The 12,935-nt window shown below is 41.5% G+C and overlaps 1 protein-coding gene across 3 annotated transcripts in view; it reads right to left on the bottom strand.

Moving 5' to 3' along the window:
• Positions 1–12,935, bottom strand: part of TENT4B (terminal nucleotidyltransferase 4B) — a 109,323-nt gene that overhangs the window by 41,239 nt on the left and 55,149 nt on the right. For all 3 annotated transcript variants that reach the window (XM_063945352.1, XM_063945353.1, XM_063945354.1), the window contains exons 2-4: positions 5,560–5,683; positions 1,906–1,952; positions 1,427–1,547 (exon numbers count right to left, since the gene is read on the bottom strand). In XM_063945352.1, the coding sequence (XP_063801422.1) occupies positions 1,427–1,547; positions 1,906–1,952; positions 5,560–5,683 (292 nt within the window). The remainder of the gene's footprint in view (positions 1–1,426; positions 1,548–1,905; positions 1,953–5,559; positions 5,684–12,935) is intronic.

The following is a 12,935-nucleotide window of genomic DNA, read 5'->3' as shown; positions in this document are numbered from 1 at the left end:
TCCCGCCCGTTTGGGAGCTTTGGTATAATCCCCATGGTCCTTTCAGGAACCCCAGCATCCACTAGGACGATAGAGAAAATAAGAATTTACTTACCGATAATTCTATTTCTCGGAGTCCGTAGTGGATGCTGGGCGCCCATCCCAAGTGCGGATTATCTGCATTACTTGTACATAGTTACAAAAATCGGGTTATTATTGTTGTGAGCCATCTTTTCAGAGGCTCCGCTGTTATCATACTGTTAACTGGGTTCAGATCACAGGTTGTACAGTGTGATTGGTGTGGCTGGTATGAGTCTTACCCGGGATTCATAAATCCTTCCTTATTGTGTACGCTCGTCCGGGCACAGTACCTAACTGAGGCTTGGAGGAGGGTCATAGGGGGAGGAGCCAGTGCACACCACCTGATCCTAAAGCTTTACTTTTTGTGCCCTGTCTCCTGCGGAGCCGCTATTCCCCATGGTCCTTTCAGGAACCCCAGCATCCACTACGGACTCCGAGAAATAGAATTATCGGTAAGTAAATTCTTATTATTATACACACACATACATACACACACAGTGTGTGTGTGTGTGTGTGTGTGTGTGTGTGTGTGTGTGTGTGTGTGTGTATATATATATATATATATATATATATATATATACACACATATATATATATATATACATACATACATACATACATACACACATATGTATCTATATATTTTAGTTTACACAAAGATTTTTCTGAGCGCCACAGAGATGTCCCGTATACCAGTTATCACAATATTCCCAAATGACACACCTCCCACTTAAGTATAATGGGGTGTCTGCTCCAACCCTAAGTATAAGCAAGCGGTGGATGAGTCGCCTGCAGGAATGGATATATAATAAACACAGATGGGGTATTGTGGGCGACCTCTGGTGTCATAAATTATATTAACACACTATAATGGTATATAAAAAGTACGACAAATACTTATTAAAATAGAGACAGCAAAGTTAAAATTTAAAACGGGGAAACAATAAAACCAAACAAATTAGAATGAATTACTACTTAAAAAAATAAAATAAAAAGGCTAGTTAAAACATTAAATCAATATGCAAATTTCATACGCTGTAAACAGAGCTCATAAAACGATAAATAAAGTGCTTATCTTTAGAGGTGAGGTGAGGTGTAATCAGGACCACCAACGCGTTTCATCCAGCGGACTTTATCAAGGGGTGGCGAGGAGATGGGACTGGGCTGATATTTATATCTGTTCAATTAAATAAACAGGGAATGATGTAATTCTCTTAAATTAATAAATATTTGTCATACTTTTTATATACCATTATAGTATGTTTATATAATTTATGACACCGGAGGTCGCCCACAATACCCTAATATATACACAAACATTAGTTCTGTGTGCGCACTCTTGGAAACTTCACATAGAAAGACTTACTGTAGCTTTGTCAAGAACTTTGACAGAGTTTTCGTCAGCCACCTTGTGCTTCCGCAGCGCCTCCTCAAGGGTCCACAGTGGCAAGTTCTCCCATTTCCCAAAAACTACAAGGTCAATGTCGCTAAAGGGAGGAACCAATCATATATTTAGACAAAAAGTAAGAAATGGTCTAATCTAGGAGATTAATAATATTACAGTTACGCAGGCAGACAGAAATAGCGGTAGTAGTGGCCCACTAGAAAGAGGCATGACTTAGCGGCCCTTCTACATACACACTACAGTAGCCACAGTGCCATTAAAGTCATCAACCGAGCAACTGGAAAATCAGTCTATAGCAAAGCATTCTACAGACCCATGACAAAACGTAGTGAGCACGAGTTAAGGAAGAGGGAAATTTGGGTGAAAAAAAAAAAAAAAAAAGATGACAGTGTAATGTCTGAAGAATCAGAAAGTACAAACAGTTACACCAAATCTCTTACCTGGTAGGCAAATAAAGACCCGTTTTGAAACTCCCAAATATTTGCACCTGGAATATATATATATAAAAAAGAAGAATAAATACACAAACGAAGGCTTGTAATGATGTGGCTTAGCCTGCAAAGAACCATAACATTAACCCCATTAATAATAATAATAATGCTGACTGCAAGCCAGGACTGATTAATAACCATCTGTGCACAACCTCACTGTTGCTCTGGTGGCTGAATGGATACATATCGTAACAGTCATGATCCAAAACCTATAGAAAGCCTTGCCAGAAGTGTGGGGACCGTTCTAGCCAATGACATATGAATGTCCATGGTTTTAGACTGAGATGTTCTATTAGCAGATATGGGTGTGATGTCCGGGTTCACAAATGCTTTTGGCCATGCAGTAAACACTGTGGGAGAAACACTATAATGGCACTTATCGAGCTGCTATAACTCTTCCTGCTTCACCTCTTATGGAGGTTAATCAGGAAGCAGTAACACCAAGATGTATTAACAACACCCCCCTTCCAGCGACCTGTAAGACACTCAGTGCATCAGCCTAGTGCAGATGTGATTCATCTTACCGCCTAGCCGGCCCCACTGGGCATGTGTGAGAACTCACTAACACTGCAATAGCTGGTGGGCAACCGGAGACACCCCAAAATTCCCCCAGGCCACCACAGGTTAACACACATACTGGCAGGTAATCCGGCTGATGCGTGGAAATAACGATCGGCACAAAAGTGCAGGTTTTTTTTTATTTTTTTTAGGACATCTGAATGGATTTTCCATCTTCATACAATAATATGGCAATATCAAAATAGATAAGAGGTTTGTATAGTGTTTTTTCTCTACTTTCATAAACACCTTGCGATGCCAATGCGCCGACCCATGGGTTCGGCATCGCAAGGAAAAATAGAGTGCGCAGGCAGGGCCAATATGCCTCTGGCCACAATATAGTCATTATCGGCCGTTAACCTGCATCACACCGTGTGTAGGCGGCTTTAGAACTGAATAGTAACTAATTATTGCGAATATTTGTGGTAATAAGAAATTAAGATTTGCCTGAATGTACTAAAATACACCCACAGTGACAGGTGCTAAGAAGGTGTATAAGAAGTGAAGAAAACTATTAGCATCTTTCTCATATATACTACCAATAAGGAAGGGATTGCAGTGCTCCCAGATGAAAGAACCATTTATCTGGACAGTAACAAATCTTGTTTTCTCTTTCCATTATCTGGGGAAAACTTCTTACTATGGCGATGTACAAAATCTGCCCCTAGGGGGGGTGCGTCCAGACTCATCTGAACTTAATACTTTATGTCAGTGGTTTCCAAAGTTTTTTTAATCACGGCGCCCTAGAGTTTCAGAATTTTTTTTCACGGCACCCCTAGGCCAAAAATTTCTTATTGAGAAATTTAGAAAGAAATATTAATTTAAGTAGATTGTGTTTATATGTCATCCTTAGGCTCAATTGTGTGGTGAGGGACAAGATTTGCTTCTGTTTGTCCCCATATTTTATGACTGACAGCTACTAACACTAGTTTTGCCTATTATATTGACCATAAATAATTTGAATTGGTCCTGGACCGCCAATCCAAGGCACCCCTGCAAGTGTCCCGAGGCACCCCAGCGAGCCACAGCACACAGCTTGGGAACCACTGCTTTATGTATAAAGTGAGATTCACTGGACACAAAGACATGAAAACTATAACATTTGGTGAATGTATGAGCAGAGGACCATGTAGCTGCTCTACATAACCGCTCTGCAGATGCCCCATCCCGCGCTGCCCACGAAGTACCTACTGAGCGAGTAGAATGAGCTGAAATCTTAATTGTAGCAGGCCTATCCCCCTCAGTATATACCTGCTTAACCATGGCTGTAATCCATCTGGCTAACACCTCCTTAGATGCTGGCCAACCTCTTTTCAAAGCATCATCTGTTTCCCTAATGCTTGCAGTCCTGTCCAAGTAAATTCTGAAAACTCTAACCACATCCAGCAATGACCATTTTACTTTGCAAATTGCCTTGTCTGCTTTAGAAAAGGAGGGAATACGTATTTACCGATTTAAACGGAAATCAGACACTACTTTAGGCTGAAAAGAAGGATGTGTACGAAACACTGCCCTATCAACGGAGATTTGCAAGATAAAGCTCCCAATTCAGACATCCTTCTAGCTGAGGTTATGACTAGGAGGAGAGCCAACTTCCAAGATAACCATCTGAGATCTACCTTCTTTTCAGGCTCAAAAGGAGCTTTCTGAATAGCTGGCAATACCAGATTTAAGTCCCATGCCTCTATAGGATGCCTATATGGTGGTTGTATGTGTAAAACCATCCTGCAGAAAAGGATTTACTTTTGGAATAATAGACAACCTATTCTGAAAGTAGATAGAGAGCGCGGATACCTGCAACTTCAAGTACCCTAGCCTAAGACCTAGAGAGAAGCCAGGAGGAAAGAAGGGACTTTAGGCAATGAAAAGGCAAATGTGAAACCTTCTCCTTTTACACCAATCAATATACAGGAGGGAGGGGTAGGAGGGGGGACCCATAAGCGTGGAAACACCCTTATAAAAAGGAAATATTAATCCAGTGTCTACACACATGATATGGGAGTGGGGGAAAACATACCCTCACCCAACTCCCATATCATATGTGTAGACACTGGATTAATACTTCCTTACTCATTTCCTTTTTATAAGGGTGTTTCCACACTTCTGGACCACCCTCTATTTTATCCAGAAACTATTATCTGCCGAAACCTTCCTCCTAGCTTTAATCATAGCCTGAATTACTGAATCTGAAAAACCTCTCTTTTTAAAATCTTGGCTTCAAGAGCCATGCCATTAAATGTAGTTTCAATGTCCTGACACAAAATCAGGCCCTGCGACAGCAAATCCTGGTGTACAGTGAGTCCAACTCCTGACCTCACAGCCGTTTCACACTGTATCTGTGTACCACACTCTTCTTGGCCAGTTTGGTGCTACTAGTATTACTGGAATCCTTTACCTTTTTTTATATACACCTTAGAACCCACAGAAGCATTGGCATATGTGGCACTATGTATGCCAGCTGAAATTTCCATGACACTACCACTGCATCTTCTAGGAATGTTAACAGATCCCTGGTTCTGCAACAAAACCTGTCCATCTTGTTGTTGAACACAGGTCATCAAATATATCTCTGATTGTCCCTACATCACTACCAGAATCTGGAAACCCTCTGGGTGTAGTGACCATACTCCTGGAAGAATAGTCTGGCGACTTACAAAGCCTGCCTTCCAATTCTCTATCCCAGGAAGCTGGCACAACTACTTTCAAGTTAACCTACGATTTGACATTCCAACCACTTGTCCATGGCTTCGATATACAACAGCTGAACACCAGGATAATCAGACTGATGTAACCAAACAGATAAACGGCCAAATCAGAAAATATTCAGTGGTCTCACACCAAGGCTGAGTGCAAACATCTCCTCCTCTGCATTTTATGGAACGCATTTAACATGACTGATTAACAATCCCAAGGCTCTTGTTAGACTTGCACTGTGCACCCTATTTAACCACGCAGACACACGCTCTGGGCGTTAATTGTACCTGGCCCCATACAAATAAGTCTTTGTAGAAACACGCCTGAGAGAGTGGACAGAATTATACTCACATCTGCACTTGGCCAGAGCTCCTTAATTACATTTTCAATTCGATTTACAACCTCCATCCGCATCTTCTCCTCTTCTGGCCGAGGCGACATATATTTGTAGAAGTCGAGAATCTCTTCGTGAAGACTGTAAAAACAATGAAAAATACAAAATGTTTATGAAGGCAATCTCAGACTACATATTCTAATGTATCTTTACTTTTACTCTGAGTAAAACAAAGGACAGCGCTTTAGGAGGACTACGCTGGGAAATGAGGCTCATTTGCTGCAATGGGGAATGAACATCCAAATACGCTGCGGGAGGTTTCCATCTTCCTGCTGAAAGCTTCAACCGAGACAGCTCACTGAATACAGGTAACTTGTGACACATTTGGGTGAGGGGATTAAAAAATGGTGACTGATACAGAATGAACTGGTTTATAATTTTGCAATGAGGTATGGTGCCTCTAGCGTGAAGAAGAAATGTTAAAATATAAAATTAATTGAGCACAAGATCGTCTGTTGGAAACTGGTAAATATGCTGAGAGAGATCCCTCTATCCTACACTGATCAGCTCTAACAATCGCCTTTACCTAAACCTTATGTAGTAAAACATACAGATTAACATACAAAAAAACCCCAAAAACTATGCCAGGTTAATAGAATACTGAAGTCAGAGTGGCTTAAGGGCCCTACACACTGACCGATATGAACAATCTTGTTCAGTAATGTAACGAAAAATTGTTCATATCTTTTAGTGTGTAGGCACCAACGATGAATGATGCACGGCTCCACGGTCGTTCATCATAGGTGCTGGCTCGTTTATGCCTGCAACCCAATATGGACAATATCGTCCATATTAGCATGCAGGGCTATGAGGCAGGTGACGTCAGGGAGTGGAGAAACTTCACTCACCCTGTCAGCACCCCCCACGCTGCTGGATCGTCCGTCGGGCACCTCGGCCAGTGTTTAGGGCCTATTAGCTTCAGTTCAGAGTGCGTGACTAGACTGAAAGCCTTCATAACCTCTATTGTTGACACAATAATGTTGAGTCTATAGAATGTGAGGACACCACTATGCTACACTGGGATGATCTGTAGAGAGCTCAATATTGTGAACTGGAAATTAGAAAAGAACAAGAAACTGCAGGAATCACCAAGAACCACAGTCAGCTCCTTGCAACTAGCAATTATTTAGCAGGTGTAGCTATACACACACACACACACACACACACACACAAAACACATTTAGTACACACTATTATTTTGGAATAAGTAATTCAGTAGTAATTCACCCAGTTGGACATCAATAGTTAAACCATCTACACCCCTCATGGGGTCGCACTTTCTCTACACTTACCCCCGTCACTATTTTCAACCAGAACAAAAAATCTCTGCCCCCCAAGTTTGAGTCATCTGATCATATAGGAGGGTGTGGGAGACGGACTCATTTGTGCGCTCTCTAAATCATAAAGAGATATGTAACAATGACCTTTTCTTTTTAAGGTGCTACAGTGTCTCTGCAGTGTTGTACAGGGAATACAAAAAGTGAAGGTGCCTACACACAGTACGAATGGACAAACGATCGGGGCATTACAGATTGATCATTCGACCAATCGCTCCGTGTGATTGTTATTGTGGGTTTCCCCGGTAGAGCGTGACACTGAACCTTCTCTGGGATACTGCAGCTCCTTCGTACCCTAGACTCTCCATGTCATTGATAAAGGGGATGTTTTGTTTATTGTTTGATTCACATACATATTTAATTCTGCCATGTGTAAATGTAACATGCTATATTGTAGATGAGTCCTATTGCTATTTTTGATGCTTTGATAAGCGGTTGTGGATATGTTTTTCAATTAATTGTTCAAAATAGCACATTTGACGTATATGAATTGATGTTTTAATAAAAAAGTTTAACAAAAAAAAAAAAAAAAATAAGAGTGAAGAAATCTCAAAAGTGCAGTGCAGTATCCAATGAGCCTGTACCCATCGAAGGGAGAGCGCAAACAGCGTCATCAAAAAGGATTAGGAGAACAGAGATAAAAAGCACCGGACACAAGGATAGTGCTAGGGATGAAACAAGATGGAGGATCCTGTCTGTCAGAGCTTACATGCTGAGAGAAGAGGCAAACTGGGGAGAAAAGAACGGCAGAGGAGAGATTGCAGATTTAGGAGGATACAGTATGTTTAAATGAAAAAAATCAGTTTTCAGTGTTTGATATTGGCGAGACTGCCTGCAAGTTTGACTTGGCAAGGTAACAAGATCCAGAATAGGGGGACAGAGTGGGATGTGACTTAAGATAACCAGAGTGGAGGAGAGCCAGCAATTGGAGGACCAGAAGAGTGGGAATGTGGCCAGAAATGAGGTCAGAGATGTAGGAGGGTCACGTGCTTGGTTATACCCCTTTCACACAGAGCTGATTATCTGTAATTGCTGTGGCAAGCAGGCACGACCCAGGTTCCAGCTCGACGGTAAAGTGTCGACCCATTACCTGGGTCGCGACCAGAGTTATTCCTAGGTCAGCTGCACAATTAAAGTTCATGCCTAATAGGCTACTGAATTGTGGGCTCAGGAACACTTGGAGGAGATGACACCATTAGTAGACAAGTTTAACTTCCAAATAAAATCCCCAGACTGACCATATCTAAACCTAGCATACAAAAAAAAAACAACAACACATTTTTCCAATCCATGAATCTAGTTTTATGTTGTGTACAAAAAGCGTAAACAATGTGTCTCAGTGAGGGCTGTAAAATACAACTGTATAGTAACTTGTTATTACATAGTAACGTAAACTGGATACTAAACTGAAATACCAACAATCTGAGTCATTGATCTACATTTAGAAAATGACAGAACTTCCCATTTTGCAGAAAACCAGAAAGCTTTCCTGGGACCTGGATCTTGAAGAGGGCTGTTTGGTAGAAATATTTCTATGAGAATTAACAAGCATGACATTTACTGTCAGAATCATCCGCTACACACTTCAATGAACAAGAGTGATTACAGGCACTGCTCTATAAATAATATCAAATGTAACAAGCTAAATACACAAACTGTTGCTGAAGGCAAACACTGATCACAGAGTCAATAAAACTGTCCAGGACCTTGAAACACACAGATAAGCTATGTGAAGGTTTTCTTCATATTTCTTATACCCCTTTCACACCGCACAAATAACCCGGTATCGATGCGGCATATTGCCGGGTTGACACGCGGCATCGGCGGTGTGAAATGGGTATAACTAAAGAACTCTCAAAATCCATCACTTAATAGTGTAGGTCTCTGAGGGGCAGATGTATTTAGCCTGGAGAAGGCATAAAGAAATGATAAAGCAGTGATAAGTGCAAGGTGATAATGCAGCAGCCAATCAGCTCATAACTGTCAATTTACATATTGGAGCTGATTGGCTGGTGCGTTATCACCTTGCATCTATCACTGCTTTATCTCTTCTTTATGCCTTCTCCAGGCTTAATACATCTGCCCCAGTGTACCTTGCAGCAGGAGGCTTAGGTGCATGTATAAACTGGAACATACAGGAACAGACATCTTCCAATTGTAATAGCCTGAGCAGATTTAAATCCATTAAGGCAGTTCTAAAAATGAATGTCCTGAAAAATAAATTACAACTTTGATTGGCAAGCTCTTAAAATGATGTACCTGGGTATTCCTTTGACTAAGACAGATTCCCACACTGGGTGCATCTAGGCTCTTGCAGGGGTGCCCTGCGTCGACAGTCCACGACAAATTGAAATTATTTACGGTTAATGTCAGAGGCAAAATCAATGCTTGTGGCTTCCAATCACAAAATATGTGGACAAACAGAAGTGACTCCTGTCCCTCGCCACATGACTGAGCCAAAGGATGACAAACACCATTTACTTGCACTTACTGTTTCTGAATTTCTCAAGAAACTTTTGGCCTAGGGGTGCAGTGAAATCAATTCAGATACTCTAGAAAGCCGTGACTCAAAAAAGTTTGGGAACCACTGGACAGACATACAACCAAGTGCATTCCAAATTTTTGTCATTTTAAATCCTGTGGGCAAAACTGCTGCTTTTGAAAACCTGACAGTGAACATGCCCCCTGAGCATTTCCACCTCCTTCAGAGATACCGCACAGATGCAGGTCCTGGTGTGTCATTGCAGATCATCTTTCCCGTGCTCACACCAGACTATGGGTGGATATAGGAGCAGGTCTAGTGGGTATATTGCGATCTTATTTGCTGTTCGGGAATAGACCCAAAAGGAGACCACCAACCACACACCTACCAAGTGAAAATCTTCAATTTCTATATGGGATCATGGAGTGTGCACATACAGGTTAGTGACCAATTCACTAGAAATTATCCCTGTGTGAAACACGGCTTTTTCTCCTAGACAAGATCAGATAATATCGGAGAACGTAACATAAAACATTTTTATCAGTCATTGCACATGTCAGGCCTTCCCCACAATTTCCAAAATACAACACAATTCCCAGTTTTTCACCAATAGAGACCCATACTACACTTTGTAACTGATACATACTGCCATTCAGCTCTCTATACTGGAGAATTTATTCCTTATTCATACAGATTCAGGGGGCGAGTCAACTGTTTGAGAAAGTCAGCAAATACTGCCACATGATTAACCAACCAATTCTGGAAGTAACAAGACATTAACCTTCTGACGTGCCTCTCTTACGCTGTCCTCTCCTCTCTACCAGACATACCAACACAGAAAATTTTTATCTTGTAAGAAGCCGTATAACAAATTCATTATGGGTTAGGAAGAGTGACTTCCGCTCTTTCAACAGTTATAAGCAAAGCCTGTCAGACCCATCCTGAGACTGCTGCCAGTATATACATGAACGGCCAAACAAAAAGATCCGTCTGGTCGAACTAGATTGGAGACTGACTAAACAATATCTCCTCAAAAAACACACACGTTTAAAATGGGAGCTTATCCTTTGTACCCCTCAGTGCCCCCAGAGACCTTCCCTCCCCATATGGATACACTCAATATTCAATACCAACTGATCCTCTTACCCTTGTCTCTGGTGGGGGAAAAAAAAAAAAAAAGTAAGGTAAAATTAACAATATCGCAGCCTAGATCGACAAACTAAGTTTGTATACAAATGTTGACATACACACTTCTCCACAAATCAAACAAACAAAAAAACGTTTAGCACTCCAAAACACTACTCCTAAGTACATAGGGGGTAATACAGAGTTGATCGCAGCAGCAAATTTGTTAGCATTTGGGCAAAACCACGCGCACTGCAGGTGGGGCAGATATAACATGTGCAGAGAGTTAGATTTGGGTGGGTTATTTTGTTTCTGTGCAGGGTAAATAATGGCTGCTTTATTTTTACACTACAATTTAGATTTCAATTTGAACACACCCCACCCAAATCTAACTCTCTGCACATGTTATATCTGCCCCACCTGCACTGCACATGGTTTTGCCCAACTGCTAACAAATCTGCTGCTGCGATCAACTCTGAATTAGGCCCATAGTGCTTAAGCAACACTGAAGTCAGAGTAGCACAATGGAAGAAAACGTAGCAAAGGAAAAAGAGCAAAAGACAAATCCAGTATCAGAAATCGTAATGCTTTATCTGCAACTTTATGCGAATGCCTTTTGATAGACTAGTGCCTAGTACACTATATGCGACCTAAGACACAGAAAGTGAGGAAAAAGTAGCAATATTGAAGAAAAAAAAGATGGCTAGCATGGGATTCAAACCATATAGCACAAGAAGTATAGGTACATAAGGCAACATTTGTAGGTTATTCTATGCATTAACAATGCTTTCAGGTGTCTTGATTAAATGGACATGGAAGAACAGTTTAAGAAGTTTTCAGGTTGGGACAGATGTATCCAAATATGAAAAGCTCTAGTCAGTAGTTGGATGTGAGCAATCCTATAAGCGGGCAAAACAGATGCGCTCAGAGTACTAAACCCTGTAGAGCTGTGTTTTTCAACCACTAGTGTGCCCTGAGCAGTCTCCAGGTGTGCCGCCATAGAAGCACAGCCAGGCCCGTCAGTGTTTTTCCGCTACTGAGGCCCTGGGACGATCAATACTGGTGGGTTTAGCGGCTGCAGAGCCAGTTCCAATTTTGGGCCTGGGTAGTGTTGGGCTCTTCTGGCTTTCTCAGATGTGGCTCAGGCGTTACCTATGGTGAAGCTGCGACATGACATCCTAGGACACGCAACTGCACCATGCATCACCATTATATTTGAGTGTGCCTTGGCAATACTTAGATCTTGTTCGGCATGCCGCAAGTTGTAAAAGGTTGAAAATCTCTGCTGTAGAGGAACTTTTGTTACAGCTTACAGGTTTACACCACGTCCGCCAACAAGTATCTGCTACAGCGTTAGATATCCTTGTATGAATAATGGTCGAGACCATGTGCATTTACAACAGAAACTTGTTACTGATGAATGCAACACTCACTAAGAGGAGATAACTGCATATACTGTGGTAATAATTCAAACATTTTTGGTACTCAGAAATTGCTGATGCTTATAGACTAATATTGCAGCAAGGAGTTCTTGTATGGATGGGTTACCCATGTATCATTGTCTCATATTGTGCTGCATGTGTTCTTATTCTTATTTCCATATAAATAATTTAATGATGCATATTTGTACTACTGGTCACCCGTAATAAATGTATACTTTTACTGGCTGAATGGATTTGACCTTAAAAGTTGTTTTATTGTGTGAAATTTAATGCTATTTTATTATTGCGCTATGTGGATTTTTCTTTTGAAATATTTAAAGAGAAGTCAGCATTTGTTTTACCCACTAGCCGATGTCTAATATTTAATAGTTGAAAATAAGATTTGACTCACCGGTAAATCTATTTCTCGTAGTCCTTAGTGGATGCTGGGGACTCCGTAAGGACCATGGGGAATAGCGGCTCCGCAGGAGACTGGGCACAGCTAAGAAAGATTTAGGACTACCTGGTGTGCACTGGCTCCTCCCACTATGACCCTCCTCCAGACTTCAGTAAGGATACTGTGCCCGGAAGAGCTGACACAATAAGGAAGGATTTTGAATCCCGGGTAAGACTCATACCAGCCACACCAATCACACCGTATAACTCGTGATATTATACCCAGTTAACAGTATGAACATAACAGAGCCTCTCAAAAGATGGCTCAACAATAACTATATACAAGTATTACAGACAGTCCGCACTTGGGACGGGCGCCCAGCATCCACTACGGACTACGAGAAATAGATTTACCGGTGAGTAAAATCTTATTTTCTGACGTCCTAGTGGATGCTGGGGACTCCGTAAGGACCATGGGGATTATACCAAAGCTCCCAAACGGGCGGGAGAGTGCGGATGACTCTGCAGCACCGAATGAGAGAACTCAAGGTCCTCCTCAGCCAGGGTATCAA

This window comes from Pseudophryne corroboree, chromosome 11 (assembly GCF_028390025.1).
Source record: "Pseudophryne corroboree isolate aPseCor3 chromosome 11, aPseCor3.hap2, whole genome shotgun sequence".
In the NCBI taxonomy this organism is placed as follows: domain Eukaryota; kingdom Metazoa; phylum Chordata; class Amphibia; order Anura; family Myobatrachidae; genus Pseudophryne; species Pseudophryne corroboree.
Note: the sequence above shows the minus strand (reverse complement) of the source record. Positions and strands in the feature narration are given on the sequence as shown.